Source organism: Schistocerca piceifrons, chromosome 1 (assembly GCF_021461385.2).
Source record: "Schistocerca piceifrons isolate TAMUIC-IGC-003096 chromosome 1, iqSchPice1.1, whole genome shotgun sequence".
Taxonomy (NCBI): domain Eukaryota; kingdom Metazoa; phylum Arthropoda; class Insecta; order Orthoptera; family Acrididae; genus Schistocerca; species Schistocerca piceifrons.
In genome coordinates this window covers 604,528,758-604,553,831 of record NC_060138.1, presented here as the reverse complement: position 1 = coordinate 604,553,831, position 25,074 = coordinate 604,528,758, and the positions used below count along the sequence as shown (strand labels likewise).

At 38.6% G+C, this 25,074-nt stretch overlaps 1 protein-coding gene across 1 annotated transcript in view; it reads left to right on the top strand.

The window, feature by feature from the left end:
* The window catches only part of LOC124756001 (glycine receptor subunit alpha-1-like), a 188,146-nt gene extending 178,317 nt beyond the window's left edge, over positions 1-9,829 (top strand). Inside the window, exon 12 of the mRNA XM_047249048.1 lies at positions 9,620-9,829. Coding sequence (XP_047105004.1) covers positions 9,620-9,829 — 210 coding nt within the window. The remainder of the gene's footprint in view (positions 1-9,619) is intronic.
* The last annotated feature ends 15,245 nt before the right edge of the window (positions 9,830-25,074 follow it).

The window sequence follows — 25,074 nt, the reverse complement described above, 5'->3', positions numbered from 1 at the left end:
GAGGAGGGGAATATATTTAGGTAGGCAGCAACTAAATATCCATGTTCTAGAAACAATTTATGTTTTACAGCAACAGTCTCATTATTTTAGAGCCACGTTTCCTGTAGCAACATCATAAGCTTATGAAGCACTGTTACAGTGCAAAATGTAATCTGACTGATAGTGAATCGTCTTGTAACGTTTAGCATTTTAGTACTTTCAATAATTATTATACTTGCAATGCATTTGTATTTTGATTTTACCTCATTTTCTAAATTAATCACGTAAACTGTACCTTAAGCAAATCTTTGTTTTGGAATCGATGATTGCTGATCATCATGGTTAAATTTAAATGAGCTTCGAAGAGTTACCAACATCCAACATCCCTTGATCACGCAGTATGGCTCCGTATGCTCTTCAGAAGCCAACATTTGGAAATTTCAAACAATAATAATGTTCACTTGACCGCCAAAGCAGTTACATATTATAATAGGCCTACATACTTTAAATGATAATAGAAAATTTATCATATTAACCACGCATGCATAATTTTAGCTTTCTAATTAAAAACGTTTCTTTTAATTTGAGACATTAAATACTGAAAAGCATTACAGAGACAGACAACAAAATATCACTATACGGTAAAAGCTGAACTCAGACTGACTGCACATAGAAACTACTGATTTTAGAGAACGCAAAAATTCAGAAAAATTATCTGCTTGGAAAGCCATAGTGTAATAGCCTAATGAGATGAATGTACTTTGACATTTGATTCCTTAATTCATTCAACATGTCCCATAGATCCCATCAAGAGCGAAAATATCCAGAGATGTAGGAGGAGTCATTAACATTAGACAAACACATCATAGAAATAACTACGTAAGCTTCTGCAACTGGTGTCATCATGATTAAAATTGGTCCGGCTGTTGTGCCACGTCATTTTACAGAATACTTTAATTGTAAACTTAAAACCAACATTTTGACCGTATTATACTGTCCGTCCTCAGAGCAAGACTGGTTTTGTTGAAGTAAATATGGCTCTTTTTAATGCAGACGATCAGTGTCAATACATCGTACTTTAGAAATTTATAGGCTCTAGAATATAATAGGCTACTCATGATGGAAGGGGGAGTGTAGGAAAGAAGCTTTTCGTAAGCTAGCCAGCTTGTCGGTGACTCACGATAGTGTGCAAATTAGCTCTTGCCTTCTAGCAGTCGTATTTTCTTCCTGGTGTTTGCCGTTCGGCAGCCAGTTGATGTGGCTCCTGAGAAACCACAGAAGGTGCGTGCTTTGTTGCCGCCCCTCCTCATGACAGCCAATCGAAGACAACTGCTGACCACAGCTTTGGGCAGGCTCGCCCGATGACTGCGCATCCGGCACGGCGCACTATGGCGCACACAGCATCCCACAGCCGAAACAGCCAGCCAAGCTGTTCTTAGTATTGCTTTCGACTGCAGACGCATTGAGAGTCCTCACAATATGCCAGTGCCACTTGAGACCTGGCTGACTCAAGGTAGCTGAACTGTCAGCCCCTACCCCCTTCTCATCAGACCCACGACCCAGCGTGTTAAGAGCTGTCAAAACCTAGAAGAAGAAAAAAATAACCATTGAGTTTGATCACTGATAATAATTATTCCCTTGATTTAGACACTTCACAACTTGCTAAACGAATGAACCTTCTGATTTAGTCACCTGCAAAGAGATGGCTGTAGTTCTTTGATGGTCTCTCACGTATGCCCATGCCCGCACTTCCTCAACCAAATTATGGGCCACATCCCTGCTAACCCTGTACCTCACCACAGAATTGCTTTTGGGCATTTCAAAGTGGTTTGTCTCATCCCACAGATTATGTTGCCAAATGGCGTCGCATTTCTTCAATTACCTTTCCAGCCCCCATCGCTATTGCCTCCTTCGTAACAGCAACATGTGCACCATGTCCACTTCCATGATTCTCTGCTGAAATGCATGCATAATAACATTTACGACCTCACTTTCCACTCAGATGCGTCCGAGTCATCCTTCAATAAAACCTAATCATTAAACTCAAAATTAAAAACGACAAAACTAAAAACCATTCCATATTTCCAAAATAGCATATTATCTCCATAATCGAAGCACATCCAACGGAATAGACAGTCTTACCGACATTTCACCACCTCTTGGTGCAGTAGACGAAAAATAGGCAGGCGGATCTACAGTTAACAGGCCTCAGTAGCATACAGAATAGCAACATTGGCTACTGAACCGAAAATGACGTCACTACTGAAGCTAACCTATGTAACCAAATGGTGCAGACGATGCAGTATAGAGCTGCAGGCACGGACATGACAGTGTAAACTACACTGCTTCCACTCGAGATCTCAACTGCAAGCAGCCGGGCGCCCACAGACACTGGCAGGCAGGAGTGAGTAAACAGCCTGCACATGTGCGTGCAGTGTCATAGGTGGATAGGGCTGGGCAATCAGCTTACAAGTAGGACTGCGCACAAAACACTGACTAAAGACGAGACCTTATACAAGACATTACAGAGTGACTGACTTTAATTAACAAAAAATATTAATACAAGCCAAACGTACAAACATTTTATTTAGTTCTTGCATCTTGATTTTTTCCTTCAGATGAGTCATAAAATCTTGCTGGCTCCCAACCATTTGCAGTGCACCTTCTGTTGCCACGGAACAGAGCTTGTCCCATGGCAAGCACATGTTTTCTACAGACTCACAGACAGTGTCAAATATGTCATGACCTGTAGTTCCGAATTAACGCCACTCACAAAAATTGCGAGTTGAGCAATATCTGTGGTTTCGTCAAGGGCTAACGAAAAAGCAATAAAAGTCTGGCACTTCTACTTCAGTTGATTTTCCAAAACCGTGCCCATATCGCAAACAGATACCATTTGCTTGGAGGGACAAACTCCTACAAATTTCATAATGTCTACTGGCGCTAAGTATTCGACGACGGCGAGCAGGCGTGATTTCACAAAAAGGGACCCATTGAAAACGGTGTTTCGGTTGTTGCAATGATGTGTGCAACTTTGTAGTTAGCTCAAAGCGCTGCATCAGTTGAATCTTCGTCGACGTCAGCAATCTACAGTAGTTGCATAATACGTATGTAATAAACGAACTCAATACTTGTACAGACTGAGTAAAAGTAGTATGTACTCATTTGTTACATTTATTTATTCTGCGTCGGATTTACCTGTCGCTGAACTTCGCCCTTCAGTGTGACAATTAGTTGCTTTCTTGTATTACTGTCCAGCTCATCTTACTAAGTCACGTGAAGAGACCTATAGTGACGCTGAATATTATACTTCTTCGTCGTATTCAGAACTTTGTGACACACAAGACACTGAAGCAACTCGTCTTTCTCAACAAACAAAAACCGTTCTTCCAAACTTGGTGAAAATTGCAACTAGCTGCTTCCAGAACCCATTTTCGTCACACGAACACTACGAAGCAAAAGACATAATTAAGCGGAACTTAGCGGAGTAGGGCGCATACGATGTGAAATGGACCCTTACGGGCACCCTAGCCCTATCTTCTTTTCGCCGGGCGAGACCGTGATCGCCCGCGAACGCCTGTGTCCCAGGGGCTGACTTGGAACAGCAGGGTCTAAACAAACCGCTATAAGAAAACTGTCAAAGCACTTGCGCGCACACCAGGAAGAAAACGTGTCCACTAGAAGCTAAGCGCTGATTTGCACACTGTCGCCAACCGTTAACAAACCGGCTAGCCCTCGAATAGCTTATTTCCTACACCCTTCCTTTAGTCATGACTAGCATATTATATTTTAGGGCCAATGAAATTTAAAAAAATGACGTATTGACACCGATCGCCTGCATTAAATACAGTCACCTTGACTCCACCAAATACAGTGTTGCCCTCAGAAAAAGCGTTGCAATATTGTCGAAATGTTGGTTTTAAGTTCATATTTAAAAGTATTTTATACAATGACACAGTACAACACCCATAGGAATTTTATTGGTCAACATTACAATAGCTTAGTCAACATAGTACACTACTGGCCATTAAAACTGCTTCACCAAGAAGAAATGCAGATGATAAACGGGTATTCATTGGACAAGTATATTATACTAGAACTGACATGTGATTATATTTTCACGCAATTTTGGTGCAAAGATCCTGAGAAATCAGTACCCAGAACAACCACCTCAGGCCGTAATAACGGCCTTGATGCGCCTGGGCATTGAGTCAAACAGAGCTTGGATGGCGTGTACAGGTACAGCTGCCCATGCAGCTTCAACACGATACCACAGTTCATCAAGAGTAGTGACTGGCGTATTGCGACGAGTCAGTTGCTCGGTCACCATTGACCAGACGTTTTCAGTTGGTGACAGATCTGGAGAATGTGCTGCCAGGGCAGCAGTCGAACATTTTCTGTATCCAGAAAGGCCCGTACAGGACCTGCAATATGCGGTCGTGCATTATCCTGCTGAAATGTAGGGTTTCGCAGGGATAGAATGAAGTGTAGAGCCACGGATCGTAACACATGTCAAATGTAGCGTCCACTGTTCGAAGTGCCGTCAATGCGAACAAGAGGTGACCGAGACGTGTAACCAATGGCACCCCATACCATCACGCCAGGTGATACGCCGGAATGGCGATGACGAATACACGCTTCCAATGTGCGTTCACCGCGATGTCGCGAAACACAGATGTGACCATCATGATTCTGTAAACAGAACCTGGATTCATCCGAAAAAATGACGTTTTGTCATTCGTGCACTCAGGTTCGTCTTTGAGTACACCATCGCAGGCGCTCCTGTCTGTGGTGCATCGTCAAGGGTAACCGCAGCCATGGTCTCCGAGCTGATAGTCCATGCTACTGCAAACGTCGTCGAACTGTCCGTGCAGGTGGTTGTTGTCTTGCAAACGTCCCCATCTGTTGGCTCAGGGATCGAGACGTGGCTGCGCGAACCGTTACAGCCATGCAGATAAGATGCCTGTCATCTCGACTGCTAGTGATACGAGGCTGTTGGGATCCAGCACGGCGTTCCGTAGTACCCTCCTGAACCCACCGTTTCCATAGTCTGCTAACAGTCATTGGATCTCGACCAACGCGAGCACCAATGTCTCGATACGATAAACCGCAATCGTGATAGGCTACAATCCGACCTTAATCAAAGTTGGAAATGTGATGGTACGCATTTCTCCTCCTTACACGAGGCTTCACAACAACGTTTCACCAGGCAACGCCGGTCAACTGCTGTTTGTGTATGAGAAATCGGTTGGAAACTTTCCTCATGTCAGCACGCTGTAGGTGTCGCCACCGGCGCCAACCTTCTGCGAATGCTCTGAAAAGCTAATCATTTGCATATCACAGCATCTCCTTCCTGTCGGTTAAATTTCGCGTCTGTAGCATTTCACGCTTATGGTATATGAATTTAATCGGCTTCATTACTAAACAAGTTACTGCTTTGGAAAAAGCTGCCGACACGACATTTTTACTATATAACTACTGTTTATTTGCCAGTACCGTATATTTACTTGATTACCACGTATTTTCCAAAGAAAATATTTTTCTTACCTACATACATACTGAGACCTATATAATACTTAACCTGTGACACAGCTTTATAAGAAACACCCTTACCCATTTAGCTAACAGAACTGCAACTAGATATTCAGATAATTTGTGGAAAAAGTTTCTTATGAAGCATCTTTTTAATTTTCTTCCGTATTCGTAGGGATTCTCAGTTTCTAGCTTTATTTTAGAACTGTTGACTATCTTATCACCACAGTACATAACTCCATTGTGGGTAGGAGGCAAAGTCCACGTGAAAAATGTGTTTGTGACTTGTGTTGTGATGCTGTACATCACAGTTCAGTTGAAACTGATCTTTATTATCAATAACAAAAACCATTAAGAAATAAATGTATTCAGAAATCAGTTTAAGAATTCCAAGCTCCTTAGACTTCTACAAGATGTACACAACATTCTGACCGCTCGCTTCTTATGCAAAGAAAGCCAACATTCTCGCCTGGGGTCAATGCAAGATAGATGATACACTGAACGCAAGACACGCTGAACGGAGTTTCTTGACTGGTTTATCAATGTGTTGACTCCATTATAACTTGGCAACCAGCTGGACACCACGCAGTTTTACACACTGTGCTTCATTCTTCAGTGTATGACCACCAATGTCTATTTCAGGTACTAACAGTCATTATTGCTTGTTTGAAATTGTATAACACGAATCTTTGAGAGATTAAGACTTAAACTGTTTGCTGTAAAACACTTGTGGCACTATTCAGCTGCCATCTGGGCTGTGTCTGTCAGGGTTGAGTCTGAGCAAGAAAGGTAGTTGAACAAGTTGAGGAAGGTAGGGTCAGGTAGCCACCATATGGGAAATTGAATGTTCAGCTTCCACATTTTGAATCTAAATATTATAATGCATCACATCAAATATTTTTAAGAGATGCATTTTTCAAAAGTCTTACATAGTGACCGCTTTTCCCAACCTCAGCGGATAACGACGCCAGTGCCATTGCAAGAAAATCCCGTGTTTGTTGCTCTGATTTCTGGACATATTTTCTAGGAGCCTTGATGCTCCAGTATCTGAAACAATACCAAGTGGCTGCAGCAAATCGTTTTCAATCGGAATTTTGCATTAGGCCAAATAGAACAGAGAGGGTTTTAAACAGTATATATTAAATAATTCAAAATTGTCACAAATGGATAGAATGATGGATGATAGCTTCGTGCAGGAAAGTATTTGGAAGTCAATCTGATCTGTGGTATTACGTGTGGTACACGAAAATAACTAATGAATTTATGAATTTTTCGAGTTGGAGGGGGGGGGGAGGGGTTAAACAGCTTGGCTTATTTTCCTGACGACTACTGTGGCCACCAGTGTACAACAACTGAAAGATAGAAAACTATAGATCTATGTCCCTCCTTCCATTTCTATCAAAAATTTTTGAAAAGCTGATGAAACTTAGACTCATAAGCTACCATGACACTTTCAATCTTCTAAATTGTAATCAACATGGTTTTCGTACAGGTCACAGCACAGAAACAGCTAAACAGGCCTATATGGAAGAAATTATTAGAAATTTAGACACTAACAAATGTGTGGTAGGAATCAACCTAGATCTTCGATAAAGTATATCAACAAATTCTCCTTGACAAACTGGAGGCAATAGGCATCAGAGGAATTGGGAGGAAATGGTTTGAATCCTATCTCCAACATAGAAATCAGGTTGTGGAACTCTCCTCATCTCAGAATAAAGAATAAGCAAAGAATAAGGTGGGTATCTGATGCTAAGAAAGTGGCAGTAGGTGTCCCTCAGGGTAGTGTTCTTAGCCCCTCATTATTCTTAATCTATATGAATGACGTTGAAAGGCCCAACAGATCATCAAAAGTTATGTTATTTGCAGATGATACAAGCATAATTATAAGTGATGACAGTAAATTCTTATTCACTGCAGCTGAAAAAGTTCTGAAGAGTGTGCAACAGTGGTTTTACGCTAATAAGTTAACACTCAATTTAAATGAAACAAATTACATACAGTACAGTAAAGTAAATGAGAAGGATGATCACCATATATCATTGAGTGACCATGAAATAGAGAAAGTCTGGTCTACAAACTTTTTGGGCATTTACATTGATCAGCACTTGAGCTGGAAAGATCATGTCACATACATATCCAAAAAAACTCAATTCAGCATGTTTTGCACTGAGAATAATTTCTAAAGTTTGCAGTCCAGAGTGTACAAGATTAGTGTATATGGCTTATTTCGATTCTATTATGTCCTGTGGAATAACATTCTGGGGTGCAACTAAATGTCACTTGAGAGAGGTTTTTAAATTATAGAAAAGGGCCATTAGAATTATTACACACAGCCCTCCACAAACACACTGCAAGCTCTTGCTCATGCAGCTAAACATACTTACAGTACCATCTTTTTACATATTGAAAAACATACTGCATACAAGAACACACTTGAGTAATTTACGTGTAAATTCAGAACTTCGTGACTACAATACACGTATCTGTAAGAATCTGCATGCAGTAAGAACAAAAAAAAAAAAAAAAAAAACTCAAAAACATGTGAGCCACTCTGCATCAGGGAAATAGAAGATTAAGTAAAATTTAAGTCAGAATTAAAAAATTATCTGATAAATAAATGTTTTGTAGCATAGAGGAACATTTTTAATCCTTAAATCACTAACTTATCGTTGTATCGCCACTATCATGTTGTTCCCATTGTCAGTTCAATGTCTCGTTTGTACTATTTTAAGCCTAAATTATTAGTAATGTGTTTTCCAAAATGCACTAAATTTACATAAATTTATCACATACGGTACATATTAAAAGGGCATGTAAAAGAACAACCCATTAATTCAATGTTTTAATTTTCAACATATTATATAATGTTAATTTTATGTGTTTGACAGAAATTTGTAATATTCTGCTGTGCATGTTCTGGACAGTATATGACAATTCCTATATCATGTAAATGATACAAAGGATGATAATAAATAAATTAAAATGTCTGTAGCACTCGGGACAGCGTTTTGGCCACATACATATGTGATGACCTGTGGAATGATTTCGCAGCATTCCTGAGAACCATTCATCCTTGGTAAGCAATACTGACAAATTAGGTTGCAAATACGTCCACAGAGTTCACGATCACTTGTGAATGATCGTTGTTTCCGCTTGGGGCGATGAAGCCTTCCAGTAAGACCTTGTATCTTGTCACACAAGTTCAGATGTCCACAAACGGTTGGAACAACAAAGTTGAAGACTTCGAAGTACTTCCCTGGACGATAAATTCGCCGAATACTATCACGAATGAACGTCAATCGTTGTGAGAGCTGTCTGAATCCCTGGCGCCACCCCTCAGCAAGAAATGTCGTGAAAACCTGTCAGTTTCTTACTAAGTAACTTCCACCTTTTGTAGTAGTATCACACTGCTTCGAATGCGAGCTACTTTGGATACTACAAATGGCCACAGTAATGTAGCTGCACATACTATTCTAAAACATCTTTGAATTGACATCTACACCAAATACGTGGCCGGCCAGTGTGGCCGTGCGGTTCTAGGCGCTTCAGTCTGGAACCGCGTGACCGCTACGGTTGCAGGTTCGAATCCTGCCTCGGGCATGGATGTGTGTGATGTCCTTAGGTTAGTTAGGTTTAAGTAGTTCTAAGTTCTAGGGGACTGAGGACCACAGATGTTAAGTCCCGTAGTGCTCAGACCCATATGAACCAAATATGTGGGGTACATAGTGCGCCAAAGTCTTGTGTCAAAGTTTCGTTTATCGTTCTGCATCTCATTGTAAACTACAAGCCGGTCCAGCATTTGCCTAAGAACCGAGTGCATGTCAGGCCACCTCGCTATAGAATCATTGTGAAATTCGGTCATCTGTGATATCCACCGATTATTAGACCTATTCCCAATGGGTTTCTCTTTCCTAGCAGATGTTTGAAAACTGCCGACAGATTTTACATTATAAGCGATCTGACGAGGATTAAAACCCGATAAATCTCTCAAACAGCTCTGAATTTAGCGAGAATCCAGTTTTATAGCGTCTGTTAATTTTTATTTCGTGACACGGTTTCAGAATTGAGGTGAAACATAGTCTTACACAACATTCTATCATTTCAGGAGAATCACGTGCTGTCCAGCGAGCACTCTGAACTACGAGGACGGCTCAAATTCCGTGCAGTGGCGGAATATGTAGTGCTGTACTGCGGCTCACAGCGTGGGATGGTCGACCAGGTGTCTCTGGTGCTGTTCCCAGTGTGCTTCTTCCTCTTTACGACAGTGTACTGGATCTCCTACGTAAGCGAATCACGAATGCGCATGAATGGCTGACTCTGGGCCCAGGTTTGGAGCAGTCGTGTAGTGCGAAGGGCACAGGGCACAGTGGAGTTACTATTCTTTGCTTACGGTTCAGCTCCTCTACACTTCGCCCGTTTTTGTGCTTGGACGAGTGTGTGTCTTTTCAATCACATATCTTTTATTTTATTGCTTCCGCAGCTGATACCACCGTTGTCAGAGAACTTCTAACCTACGTCGACTACTGTGTAGTTAACAAAACATGCTGTGATTTCTAAGGAATTTTCCAACCTTTGAGACTCCCGATGAGCTTTTCAGGTAATAGAAACAACAGATTTTTAAAGATTTCGTATTTCTTTTCAATACGGAAGCAAGGCGTTAAACTATGTTCATAAAGTGTCGTAACTTCAGGTTTTTTCGCTTTAATGTAAGTGAAAATCAACTGTAAATACTGGTATTAAGGCTTAAATCTGTTTACAAGTCATAATTATCTTTTTTCGTAAAAGAATACGTTATACAAAGCGTTCTATTACTATCTGTACAATACGTCTGCTAACTTATAACTTAAACTCTAATGGTAATATTTAAATAACGTCGACTACTAGTTATTAGATCAAAGAGACATGGCTATCTCCGGTTGTCATTCTTAAAAAATCCAAAAAAAAAATTAGTAGTGGAGCTGCATTCTTAACCGCTTAATTAGTTCTCCCTCACAAATCATATACAATTTCTGTTCTGTATTCTATTTTTATAACTAATGATTGATTGGTCCCTGATTGAAGAAAGGCGTTCTTTGTGTAATGTTGAACTATTCCATTCATGCTCTGAGCTCACACTTAACTCATTAATCTTGCCCATCTAAAATGTCATCTTCGTCATCAGCTTTAGTCGATTCCATCGCTTTCGTAGACTGCCTATACTTCTATCCCCTATTTATACTTCTCAGCGGTAATCTGTTGCTACTCATTCTTGTAATAATTACCATTTTTCTGCTTTACTGAATTTTATTCCTTAGTCTTTTGATGCTTGTCCCTTTTTCTTAATGTTACTGCTTCAGTCTGATTCCTTACTATTGCAGGAAATTTGATTCCTGGAGCTTCAACATGGCTTTCTTGCTGTTTCTTTACAAACCCAAAAATCGCTTCCAGATTCGTTGGAACAATCATTTTTAATATAATCTTAGCCTTTTTAATTTTCGTGTTTTGCTTCTTAAGTAATCATTTAATTCAGAAAGTGTATCATGTTCGAAGTCATCACATTCACTGACTTCAGACGGGACTTCACCAAAACAACGAAGTGAATGATTTTGCATGAAACATTGTTTACTGCACCAGTAGAGATGCAAAAGTCTCTGCTCTTCTCAATGATCTAAAATCCTGACAGTGCACATCGTAAACGTCGCCTGTATATTTTGCCTTCGACCTTTCCTTCCGGAATAATGATAATGGACGCATCGTTAAAAATGTGTGTCAAAAGGAAAATTTTTCGACGTGGATGTACCGGCAAGCACGAAACAAAAAAGAAATAGCCAAGATGTAGAATAATCAGGTACAGAATTGTTTGACGCACCTACATTTCCCAATAAGAATGACACGGCAGCGTTAACTAAGTTTATTTTTTCCACAGAATACCATTTTCTTTCTTTAAAATGTTGTTTGCTACATTAACAGTATCGTGTAGTTGTAGGAAGATTTAAAATATATTCGTCATGCTGATCACAGAAATCCATTTCAGACGAAGTTTTTGTTTAAAAATATTATTAACTACGTTATTCCTCTTGGAAATATGTCGATTTTGTGTGCTTACCACTGAAAATCTTTTTCAGATAAATTTTATGCGATGTATTTCGTTGGTACATCGATTCGTGACGTTTTTTCGTAAGTTTCATAAACACAACAGATACAAATAACAGAGACTTTAGTCACCAACAGTATATTCTCTTTCACTATTTACAACAATCTGCCAATGCTGAGGTAACTTTTCGATTCCGCCTCTGTAGAAACCACGTGGTTTTTAGGCGAAGAACTGGTAGAGCCATGTTCGAAACGTATTTACATCCAGAAAGAAACTACCTTGGAGGTTGTTCGATAGAGAGCGACAAAGATGAAAATCTAAGTGCGCAAGATCACATGAATAAGGTGGGTGCGAAATGATTTCCCAACTTAACGCCTGTATAGTGTTTTTTGTTACAGAACGCAGGCAGGCGTTATCGTGGAGTAGCATTACTTCACGCATTCTTACTGGTCGTTGTTCTTCCGTCTGCAAGACGTCTCTGTTGTTGACAATAAATGTGAGCAATGATGATTACACATCGAGGAAGCAAATCGTAATAACCACACCGTCGCTGTTCCACCAGATAAATAACATTTTCTTTTGAGGATGTGCGCAGGTCTTTGTACAGGGAGTTGCTGCTTTGTTTGAACTCAACCATTCCATTCTTTTCCTTATGCTAGCATACATGCACCATTGCTCGTCAACAGTAAGGATACAGTATAGGAACAGTCGATGTTGCTCAAGAACCAATTCATGACAAACTATCTGAGATGCACATTTGGCCACCTACTGACTTTTGTGATTTTCGCTTAGAGCATGTGGTACCCATACACTCGATTTTTGTATCTTCCCCATTGCATGCAAATGGCGCAAATCTCGCACGATAGCGGAATGATGACAGTTCATCACTTTTGCCAGATCTCGATACACGGACGTGGATCATTATTGATTAATGCGTTCAAACGAACTTCACCAAACCCCGAAGGTTTTCGTCGACGTGGAGAGTCACTAATGTCAAAGCATCCCTCCTTAAAACGAGAAAACCATCTTGCCGTGCTCTGTCCAGTGGCATTGTCCACACACACGGCGCAGTTCTTTCTGGTTACCTCCACTGCTGTCACCCCTCTATTGAACTAAAACAAGAGTACGGCGGAAACGTTCCGATTTCTCCACCTGGCACTCCATTTCCTATCTTCCACTGTTGCATTCACTATCTCCTGTTTACAAAATAATATGTTAACTCAAAATGGTTCAAACTCTGAGCACTATGGGACTTAACTTTGAGGTTGGTTCAAATGGCTCTGAGCACTATGGGACTCAACTTCTGAGGTCATTAGTCCCCTAGAACTTAGAACTAGTTAAACCTAACTAACCTAGGGACATCACACACATCCATGCCCGAGGCAGGATTCGAACCTGCGACCGCAGCAGTCGCGCTGTTCCAGACTGTAGCGCCGGCTATGTAAACTCAAACACCCACAGTGAACTGCAAACAAAAAAAGATAATAAATAAACCCATTGCAACCGGAATAACAACATGCAAAATAAAAACGCTACAACTTATGCATCAACCTAATAGCTTGCTACCTAAATTGAAACGTTCCTTCGGATTTTATTCTAAACTCAATAACTTCTTTCGTAAATAGAATGAATAAAGACATTACTCTGGCAGAGCGTCGAAATGAGAAAGCAGTTTTTGAATGGTTACCAATATTGCTCCATTTATTTAATTTACGTCGCTTTTGACCAGCGTTAGTCTCAATATTAAATTCTGCATGTCTTTTAAAAATCGCTTTTGAGCTGTAGCCAACATTCATGACAAAAAAATTTAATATTTTTTTCCCATTACTGCCTTGAAATACGGTTTTTAGTGCTATACGCTAACTACTCTCTTATAAAAAGAAAATAGCCTCTATGCATCACATCATGACCTGCTTTATGGAATGCATTTTCAATTTCTGTGCTTGCAGAGCAATAATTGTGATTTTTTTCTCACTATACGCAGCTTTTGAAGTCTGTGTCTGTGTCTACATTCAATAGTCGAGAGCTGTCACATACAGGGTGTTTCAAAAAGGACTTTACAACTTTGAAAGTTCATATAAATTTACTGAAAGAAGATACAGAGCTGGGTTTAGTGTTTTTTATAGGGAAACACATCTAGCTTTTTTACCTTGAACTGAAGATGTAAGTGGTTTCCGTTGGTTATCCTGCACACATCCTATTGGAAGTCAATTTGTTGCCAAATTCGCTGTAGGACTGCAGGTGTAACTTGCTCAGTGGCGGCGTAAATTCTTGCTCTAAGTTCAGGTAGAGAAGCCGGCAAAGGAGGCAAAAACACGATATCCTTGATGAATTCTCATTAAAAAAAAATCGAGTGATATCAGGTCTGGGGAACGTGGGGGCCATGCAATTGGCGCATCACATCCAATCCATTGATCTGGAAAGCGGTCAACGAGGAAATCCCAGTCGTTAGCCAGGCAATGGGGTGGTGCATCTTCCTGGATGAAGTAAACATTTCGTCCTTGGTCATTCTCGTCGATCTGTACTATCAAAAATTGTTGTAAAATATCACATGCTTTTTGATTCCACCAAGTGGGTTTCCGGTTTCACTATACCACACAAACATATATTAGTTCTTTCTCTTAGTTTATTTGAAGACCACGACCATGGCTGTCTGAAAACACAAACAGTTTTCTACCTTATTGCAGTTTACAGTCTGGAAGTCCGCTTGCGTTGTTTCAAAAATGGTTCAAATGGCTCTGAGCACTATAGGACTTAACATCTGTGGTCATCAGTCCCCTAGAACTTAGAACTACTTAAACCTAACTAACCTAAGGACATCACACACATCCATGCCCGAGGCATGATTCGAACCTGCGACCGTAGCAGTCGCGCGGTTCCGGACTGCGCGCCTAGAACCGCTAGACCACTGCGGCCGGCTGCGTTGTTTCACTACACACTTTAGCACGACATATGCACTGTCTATATTTGCGCTTAGTTTCTTATTTCTCACGGTTAATAAATTTTCTTCTCCTGCTTTATTCACATTGCCCTTTTCTTCTTCACCTCGTTCACGAGAACCGGCACCGTATAGGTCTGAACTTTCACAATCGTCCGTAGAAAGTACTTGAAAGGAGTTTTCGTGTACAAAGCTTGTGTTACTTTCGCATGTTTTTTTTTCGATTTAACGCTTTTTTCTTGGTGCTATTGCTTTTCCGTAACGGTCCCACGATCACGCGGAAATTTCAGAAAAAAAAGACACTTGCCTAACTTTTATCCTTACAGCAAACTTGAACACAATGGATATCCCATTAAAAATATAATTCTGTAAATAAATATTGAACCATAAACTGCATTCAGCTAGCGTTGTCAATATCCAAAGTCACACTGAAATAAATTAAATAATGATGAAATTCATTGGTCCTTAAGCATTTTTGCTATCGAAAGAAGGTCATCATTATTAGAGATTATCTTGTTTCAAAGATTGGTTGCTGTTTCCAGTCATGCAAAATCTTGAACTTCACTGTGTATTTTAAAGACTCATTACAGATGAATTGTATACAAAGGCAGACCTAAATCTCCAGTAGAAAATATATCTCCAATTGCAACTGCGCATAGACATTGTGGACAACTTTACATAAAATCACCAGCATAACAAAGTTTTTGGTTATCAGAATTTCTCTGAATTAGTGTAATTCATTTATTGAAATACTGCTTGCAATTACCATTTATATACTACTGTATCACTATTGGTCATTTTGACAATATTGGTACCATAAGCAAATATATGCTTTTGGAGTGATCTCCTTTACTCATGAATTATTCGCATTCTGCCAGAATTTTCCCTCCTGTACCTCCAAAATATAGTCACTTCTGGTGCAGTCAGTTTCTTCACTAAATGCTACCAAATATTATGATTTTTAATTCTCAGAACTTTCTTCTTATTTTTCTAGGCCATTTCTTTACAGTGACCATTCACTCAAGAGAATTAAAGTTATGGCATGAGAATGGTTAATTTCGGTACACTGGTGTAATGGTGTAAGCTTCAAAATCGGTGTTGAGTTAGGATACACCTTATTTGCGTCTTCAACTCTTCTCAGTGCTTCAGTGATATTACTGGAGGTTTCTTCCTAGGATACTAAATGTTCCTTTTTTAAAAAAATCTTTGTGATATGACTGTCTCTAGTATATCTGGGTGAAAATTATTGTGGTTCGTTTGTTTGAAACTACCTGCATTCATTTTTACTTACTGAACCAAACTTCACACCTTCAGCCATCGGGTTTCTGGTAATCGTAATGCTAACTGTACAAACTTTCATAGCTATGTAATTAGCATAAACTCCACTCTGTTATTTCTGATCAAACCAGTGATCTACAATGTAGGAAAAGACAGATTGCTACTTGCCATAAAGAAAACATGTTAAGTTGCACATAGGCACAATTAAAAGACACTTACATAAAGCTTTTGACAACAGCTTTCATTAGCAAAAGAGAAACACACACACCATTCATACACAAAAGCAAGCACACCTCATGCACACATGACCGCCAACTCCAGCATCTCGGGCCTGCATTACGGAAGTAGCAATCTGTCTGTCAATACATTATTGATATGCCTATCTGGAGTTTCCAGTGTTCAAGCTAGTGATATGTAACTCAACATCACTACCATTTATTGATTACTAGACATTAAACTATGAATGGAAACCATATTAAAAACTATCAGCATGATGTGTCACCCACTGGGAATGCAGCCATTACACATTGTAAGCATTGAAACTGGACAGACACTCAGACTGGCAATACATGTGGGTGAAATTCCTGAGCACCTGAATACAAACATTGCTTTTCAACAGCTAAAATTTGAAGTTTTTGCTATTTAAGTTATAATATTGCTTTACACAGCATAAATATTTTCACATAGAAAACTCATATATCATTTTTCTGACCAGTGTGAAAATTCTTGCTGAACTTACTTCACAATGAGTATTTACTTTTTGTTGGTATAGTTTGTAAAAAAATTACATAAAAACTATATTGTACAACATATACAAAAACACAGTTTTAACAAACCTGGAAAACAGAACTTTCGAAGCAAGTAAAAATACAGAAAAGCAAATGTGTTCCCACTGCCATTAAATTGTTCATCAGAAAAAATAGCATGTTTTTAGAGTGGATACCATGATAAGTATTACTCTCTCGAACCAGTTTTCAAAGTGCAATGCCAGAAAATCATGTAAGAAATGAGCTGCAGCAGCAGCAGCAGCAGCTCTTAAATCTCATAACACCTTGGTTAACACTGCAATTTCCTTGTTATGTTACTGTCTTGTATCTGCAGTTTTATGATATTTATTTTCTCAAGTTTTGAGTGTTGATCTGCAAGTTATTTTCAATATTTTGATGTTTCTGGGACTTGAATTAGTAACTTGGTAAGTCAATCAGAATTAATTTTCTAAGGACTTTACCATTTTTCTCTTATCATTTTTCCTTATATTCTAATTTGGTTTATATTTTCACTAACTTTATGAGACTAAATTTTCTTAGTTGCATACAAATATAATTACAATTAACATATATCCATGACTCATACTGATTCAGTCAAGATTATATGGGCAAAACCATTTACTCTTTCACGATATGACCTCCTCGTGATAATACACAAAGTTGCAATCAATAATGCAACCCATTTGCATATGATTTGCTCCATTGAGTAATATCGATTTTCAGTTAAATTGTATAACCTGCTAACTCAAAGTTAATTCTGCTTACTATGTTTGTGTTGCACAAAATTGATTCTCGTATTTGCATGGGTATTTCGTAGTTTTCTTCCATTTCACCTTGCACCAAAGAAACTGCTATCCAACATTTTTCTGAATAATAATAATAATTGTAGGTAATAATCTTGTGGCTTCCACTTAAAAACTTCTAGTTAATATGAACTTTGTAGTTAATAAGGCAAATCGGTGTATTTCTTCTTATGGTGAGGTATATTAATTTTTTTTTATCTAGATGAACTAGAAAAATGTGATACTATCATATTACAGCCTTTTATTAGAAGTATGTTTTCTTTGTGTCTCATATCAATGTTCACCTTAGGTAGCTACATTACTTAAAATATAGTATGAAAAGACCAGCTAATCTTGAAACAAACAGCATCTAGTCATGGGCTAATAAATATTATCTTTGTCAGCTTTATTTTTATACTGGTGTAGGAAAAATAGGATGTAATAATACAAATATATCATATGGATTTAATTGGCTATTTTTTGTAAGCCTGTTCTATTAAGACAGTTCAGCTTAGTACGTATTAATTTTTTCTTTCCTTGTGGTTCATATATCACCAACTGTTTCTTAGACCAACTCACATATATAAAAGCAGAAACTTCTTACTGTATTTCAGGTGTATATATCCCTGGAAAAATAGAGCCTTTACACAAAAGAAAATATTTTCCAGTTACATGTTATCTGGAAAACAGTATAATGTCCATTCTGTTATATCAAATGGCCAAATTGTGAAAACTGTAGAGACTCCACACAGACCAATTTTATATCAGTCACAAATAACAAAACTGTTGCAATAATAAAAGTGGAGACTTTGGTCTTTTTCAATTTCTTTAATGCCTGTATTTGTAAGATAAATATTTGTGTCAATTAAAAAAAAAGTGTTCACATTTTCAGAATTGACAAAAATGAATTACTTTTCAGTTATTACCTCATGCAAAAAGTGCAGGTTATCAGTTAGTGCCAGCTCTATTTCTATATTGCATCTAGGAGTTCAGTTGCTCATCATCAGCTATACAGAATCATTACACCAAGTTGAACTGCTTTTGCCAAGTGTCTCCTTCATTCAGCATTCCTTTGTGCACAGTCCCCAGTAATGTATCATGCAGTGTATAAATTATGAGTCTTTGTGTCTTTGCTATATACAGTGGAGTTACTGTTTCCACATCACAATCATTATATGCTAGACCATTAGAGTGCAGTAAATTAAGAAAACCTCTAATAATCGTTCCAATGGACTGTTAGCATTTATGGGAGCAGACTGTTCACAAAGCAGCTGACTGTGGGTCATACAATATGACAAGTGCACTTCATTTTTGATAAGCATGAGAGGATATGTATTTTTGAGATGTTCACATAACTCTGGCATGCAGTACAGATCTCAAAAGAGCAGCAATTTTTTTTCAGTATGCACAAATGATGTGAGAAAAAGACTGAAAAACTTCATTATTCATTAAAAATGTATATAGCTTTGTATAATAAGCAGTTTAACACAGATATATACACAGTACTTCCTTTCTTAACAGAAAATAATAATGAATCTACATAGCTGCATTTCATGTGATTGTTTGTCATACTGTTATCTGTCACAGTTTTTACAATTTAAATATGTTAAATCTTTAAAAAAAATACAGCAATGGAATTAAGGTTGGTAATCCTTATTCATGGTTGTGGTCTCGTGAAAATATGGAGCCTTAATATCATACATGTTATTATTTGAAGGACAAAGTGCCAAATAAATAGTACAAATATAGTGATAATACACTGGTTTTTATTTGGTTTGTTGATTAAAGAAACTGTAAATTCTTGTAAATAAAAATATTTCATATTTTTCAATTGGATTTCATTTTCATAAAATTCCTACCACATTGGAAAAAAAAATTATTTATTTTTATGAAACTTCCTGGCAGATTAAAACTGTGTGCTGGACCAAGATGCACACTCAGGACCTTTGCCTAATTTTTATGTTTAGTATCAAGAATCTTTCACACAAAGAGTATTGTTGAATCACAGGACTTGAGTACCATTCACAAAAATTATCACAGTAGGCAGTCATGTTTTTCGTTGATCAGTACAGTCACAAAAACAAACAGCCATAATCCTGTCAAACTAGAGTTTAGTAAATCAGGAGAAAAATATAGGTAAACTGCAGCCCTGAATTGGTCCACAAACTTGCATCATTTGATATATCAAGTGTTGCTGATGAGAGGCAGAATCTGAATTAAAGCCTTGGTTTGGCACAGTGTTTTACTCTATAATGAAGGTTCATTCAGTGCTTGTTCTTTGCAGATCAGAAATTTCATTTTGAAACTAACTCTGATGCTGTATCTTGGTTATTCCCTGCCTTACCCTTAGGTAGGACACCAAGTCCAATGGGAACTCAGAATTGTCTCTGTAGAGTTTGGAAAAATGGGAAATACAATGTGAAAATGAATCTGTGAATAAATTTCTGAAGCATGTATAGATGCAAACGGTATAAGAAGCTCTGCAAAAATAAAAAAAATAAAAAATAAATAAATAAAAAAAATAAAAGTTAAAAAAAAATGCTGTGCCCATGAGTTTCAATCTGGCATTCAGTTTTAATCACTGTTGATATTTCAGTTGACTGTAACATCCACATATTGACTTAGTTTGTCAGTTTCTTGATTTAATTTCATGAAAACTGTAAAGTTTATTTGGAATCATATGCAATGTCAAATAAAATATTAAGAATTTTTTGTTATTTAATAGTTCATAATATTTACATTTTTCATACATGAAACAGCTCTTTTAAATTCAGTAAAGTTCAAAATTTCTTTTAGGTATTGACCCCTTCTAATTGTGAATGAGATAATCTTTTCTGTAGGTTAAATGAAACTATTATATACATTTAGAAGTGTCTCACTGATGTGTTCGAGTAACACATACGACTGCACTCGCTATAAATCTGGGTGTATGATTCTCTGGTACCAGAAAACATAAGTACTATGAACAGTGGAACAAGAACATGAATATCACACTCCTTATTTACAATTGTTTTTCTGCTGAAAGGTTTGTAAGACATCTTTGAAAGATAGGCTGAGAAGAACTTCTGATATTCACATAGTGTGTAATTTATTGGTAACTGTTTTGCATTTCTGAATGGTCCTTCAATACAGGTTTTTTCCTCACTGGTATTCCTATTGTTGCTGTCACACACACTGTGGAGACTCCTATTACTGGGAATGTAGGAAAAAATTCATTATGTATTATGACAGTAGTACTACCAGGATTTAATATGTTGGCAGGTCATATCTCAGTTAATCCCATGACAATGGGTTCTAATTGTTCTTCATTTACCTTTGTATCTCTGTTTAATAATTCCTCACAACTTTCTTATTGTGATCTCTGAGACCCAAGAATCAATCCAGGAGCCAATCAGTTTTTCTCTCTGTATTTGCCTTCATTACTGAATGATCTCCAGTTTAGGTTTGATATAACCCCTCTGTTTATTCCAATTCTTATTCTTGTTATATCCCCATGAATTGCTCATAATTGCTTTTTTCATTAGTTCTATATTTGTGCACTCTAATTACTTCATTAGCCTGTTCTGCTTATACATTTTCTAACTTTTCAGCTTTGTGTAACTGCTCATTGAATCTAATTGTTGGGTTCAAATTAATGATATGGTTATAATAGAGGGAAACATTCCAGGTAGGAAATATATATCTAAAAACAAAGATGATGTGACTTACCAAATGAAAGTGCTGGCAGGTCGACAGACACACAACAAACACAAATATACACACAAAATTCAAGCTTTCGCAACAAACTGTTGCCTCATCAGGAAAGAGGGAAGGAGAGGGAAAGACGAAAGGATGTGGGTTTTAAGGGAGAGGGTAAGGAGTCATTCCAATCCCGGGAGCGGAAAGACTTACCTTAGGGGGAAAAAAGGACGGGTATACACTCGCACACACACACATATCCATCCACACATATACAGACACAAAGATGAGCCAGCTTACTCCAAGCCTCAACTAGAAAATTTTCCCTTCCACAAAAGCCTGATTACAGCCACTTCCAGAAGTTGTTTTTCTGTATTAGAGTCATCTAAATATTTAGTTTTTTTTCTTTTTAATGTCATTATACAAATTGTCTATATCCACCTCATCTCTTAGGTATGGTTTTGAGCCTAACAATTTGATTCTTAGTTTCTTTTGTGCACTATCATTCCAGTATTTGGTTTCGAATTCGCTTTCTAATCCAAATATGTCACAAATGAGTCTAAATGTAACATGCCCCACTGAACAGCATCCCCACTGAGCAACATCAGACATTACATGACTTTTTACAGGTCTCGCTTTTTCCTTATCATTCCAATGGCTAAGTAACAATCATTTAAATGCTACTATAAATAATATGGGGTGTTCACCATTAAAGGGTTTGAAGATGTGAAGGTGAATGTTTAATTCTCTATGTGTTTCAAGTTTAAACCCTTCCACCTAATATAATTACCCTCGGTTTTAATTAAAACTATCTCTGATTCATTTTTAATCTCTTTTCACAACTGTGTGTTATTTATTTCAGTTAATTTATCATCACACATAGTTATACAATTTTCAGCATCCTAACCCTTATGATCTAGAGTCTGCAAATTATTTAACCCCTTGTTAAGCCTTTGTTGTAATACTTTGATTCACCCAGTTAATCTGTTTTTCATTTGATTAATATTATAATGCAAACCCTGTATTAATGACTCTGCCTGCACTATGGCTTGCAGAATCATGATACATGATTCATTGTCACTGAGCAAAGAAACAGTTAAATTAATGGAATTGTTATTACCCAACATTACCATGATTATAATTTACATTATCACATACTATAATCAGATCACTTATTCTCACTGGTCCCACACCAAATAAATTAACACAACTCATCAGTTGTGTGTTCATCTCTTGATGATGCCAGCATACACAGACTTGTTGCTCAGTGAACTGCGAACCCTCACTGTCCACAGCTTGACAATTTTCCTACTCCGTCATGTTCTGCCGTTAGCTTGTTTGTTGCATATGCCCAGCTGCTACTGTGCATGCTCACCCCTCTATCCTTGGGAAAGTGGCAACAACTGAGCTTTATATCACTGGAAAACTGTAAATCTGCACCAATAAAAGTGAGGGGTGGTTTGTCCTAACCTTCTTTTCCTCTTTTCTTTTCTTCCCCTCTAACAGTACCAGACATTTTACTAATGTAAAGCATCACACACCGAAGAGCCAAAGAAACTGGCACACCTGCCTGATTCCAAGTATGGCCCCTGCGAGCATGCAGAAGTGCTGCAACTTGATGTGGCATGGACTCGACTAATGTCTGAAGTTGTGCTGGAGAGGACTGATACCATCAGTCCTGTGGGACTGTCCATAAATGTGTAAGAGTAGAAGGAGGTGGAGATCTCTTCTGAACAGCACATTGCAAGACTGCACTGTAGTTCCTTCTCTAGATTGTCGCACAGATGACAAAATGGTAGATATCGAAATAGATGATAGAGGGATAGAGAAACAATTAAAATTGCTCAAAAGAGGAAAGGCCGCTGGACCTGACGGGATACCGGTTCGATTTTACACAGAGTACGTGAAGGAACTTGCCCCTCTTCGTGCAGCGGTGTACCGTAGGTCTCTAGAAGAGTGTAGCATTCCAAAGGATTGGAAAAGGGCACAGGTCATCCCCGTTTTCAAGAAGGGACGTCGAACAGATGTGCAGAACTATAGACCTATATCTCTAACATGGATCAGTTGTAGTATTTTGGAACACATATTATGTTCGAGTATAATGACTTTTCTGGAGACTAGAAATCTACTCTGTGGGAATCAGCATGGGTTTCGAAAAAGATGATCATGCGAAACCCAGCTCGCGCTATTCGTCCACAAGACTCAGAGGGCCATAGACACTGGTTCCCAGGTAGATGCCATGTTTCTCGACTTCTGCAAGGCGTTCAGTACAGTTCCCCACAGTCATTTAATGAACAAAGTAAGAGCATATGGACTATTAGACTAATTGTGTGATTGGATTGAAGAGTTCCTAGATAACAGAACGCAGCATGTCATTCTCAATGAAAAGAAGTCTTCCGAAGTAAGAGTGATTTCAGGTGTGCCGCAGGGGAGTGTCATAGGACCGTTGCTATTCACAATATACATAAATGACCTTGTGGATGACATTGGAAGTTCACTGAGGCTTTTTGCGGATGATGCTGTGGTATATCGAGACATTGTAACAATGGAAAATTGTACTGAAATGCAGAAGGATCTGCAGCGAATTGACGCATGGTGCAGGGAATGGCAATTGAATCTCAATGTAGACAAGTGTAATGTGCTGCTAATACATAGAAAGAAAGATCCCTTATCATTTAGCTACAATAAAGCAGGTCGGCAACTGGAAGCAGTTAATTCCATAAATTATCTGGGAGTAGGCATCAGGAGTGATTTAAAATGGAATGATCATATAAAGTTGATCGTCGGTAAAGCAGATGCCAGACTGAGATTCATTGGAAGAATCCTAAGGAAATGCAATCCGAAAACAAAGGAATTAGGTTACAGTACGCTTATTCGCCCACTGCTTGAATACTGGGATCTGTACCAGATAGGGTTGATAGAAGAGATAGAGAAGATCCAATGGAGAGCAGCGCGCTTTGTTACAGGATCATTTAGTAATCGTGCAAGCGTTACGGAGATGATAGATAAACTCCAGTGGAAGACTCTGCAGGAGAGACGCTCAGTATCTCGGTACGGGCTTATGTTGAAGTTTCGAGAACATACCTTCACCGAGGAGTCAAGCAGTACATTGCTCCATCCTACGTATATCTCGCGAAGAGACCATGAGCATAAAATCAGAGAGATTAGAGCCCACACCGAGGCATACCGACAATCCTTCTTTCCACGAACAATACGAGATTGGAATAGAAGGGAGAACCGATAGAGGTACTCAAGGTACCCTCTGCCACACACCGTCAGGTGGCTTGCGGAGTATGGATGTAGATGAAGATGTAAATCCATGATATGCTCAATAACGTTCATGTCTGGGGAGTCTGAAGGCCAGCGGAAATGTTTAGACTCAGAAGAGTGTTCCTGGAGCCACTCTGTAGCATTTCTACATTTGGGGTGTTGCATTGACCTGCTGGAATTGTCCAAGTCCATCAGAAAGCACAATGGGCATGACTGGATGTAGGTGATCAGACAGGACGCTTAAGTACATGTCACCTGTCAGAGCCCTATCTAGATGTATCAGGAGTCGATATAACTCAAACTGCACATGCCCCACACCATTACAGAGCCTCCACCAACTTGAACAGTCCCCTGCTGACTTGCAGGACCCATGGATTCATGAATTTGTCTCCATACTCGTACGCGTCCATCCATTCGATACAATCTGAAACAAGACTTGTCTGACTAGGCAACATGTTTCCAGTTCAATGTCAGTGTTGACAAACCCAGGTGAGGCGTAAAGCTTTGTGTCATGCAATCATCAAGGGTACACAAGTGGGCCTTTGGCTTCAAAAGCCCTTATTGATGTTGTTTCATCGAAAGGTTCATGCCCTGACACTTGCTGATGGCCCAGCATTGAAAACTGCAGCAATTTGTGGAAGGGTTCCACTTTTGTCATATTGAATGATTCTCTTTAGTTGTCGGAGACCCTGTTCTTGCAGGATATTTTTCCAGCCATAGTGACTTTGAATATTTGATTTTTTACTGGATTCCTCATATTCACGGCACACTCTT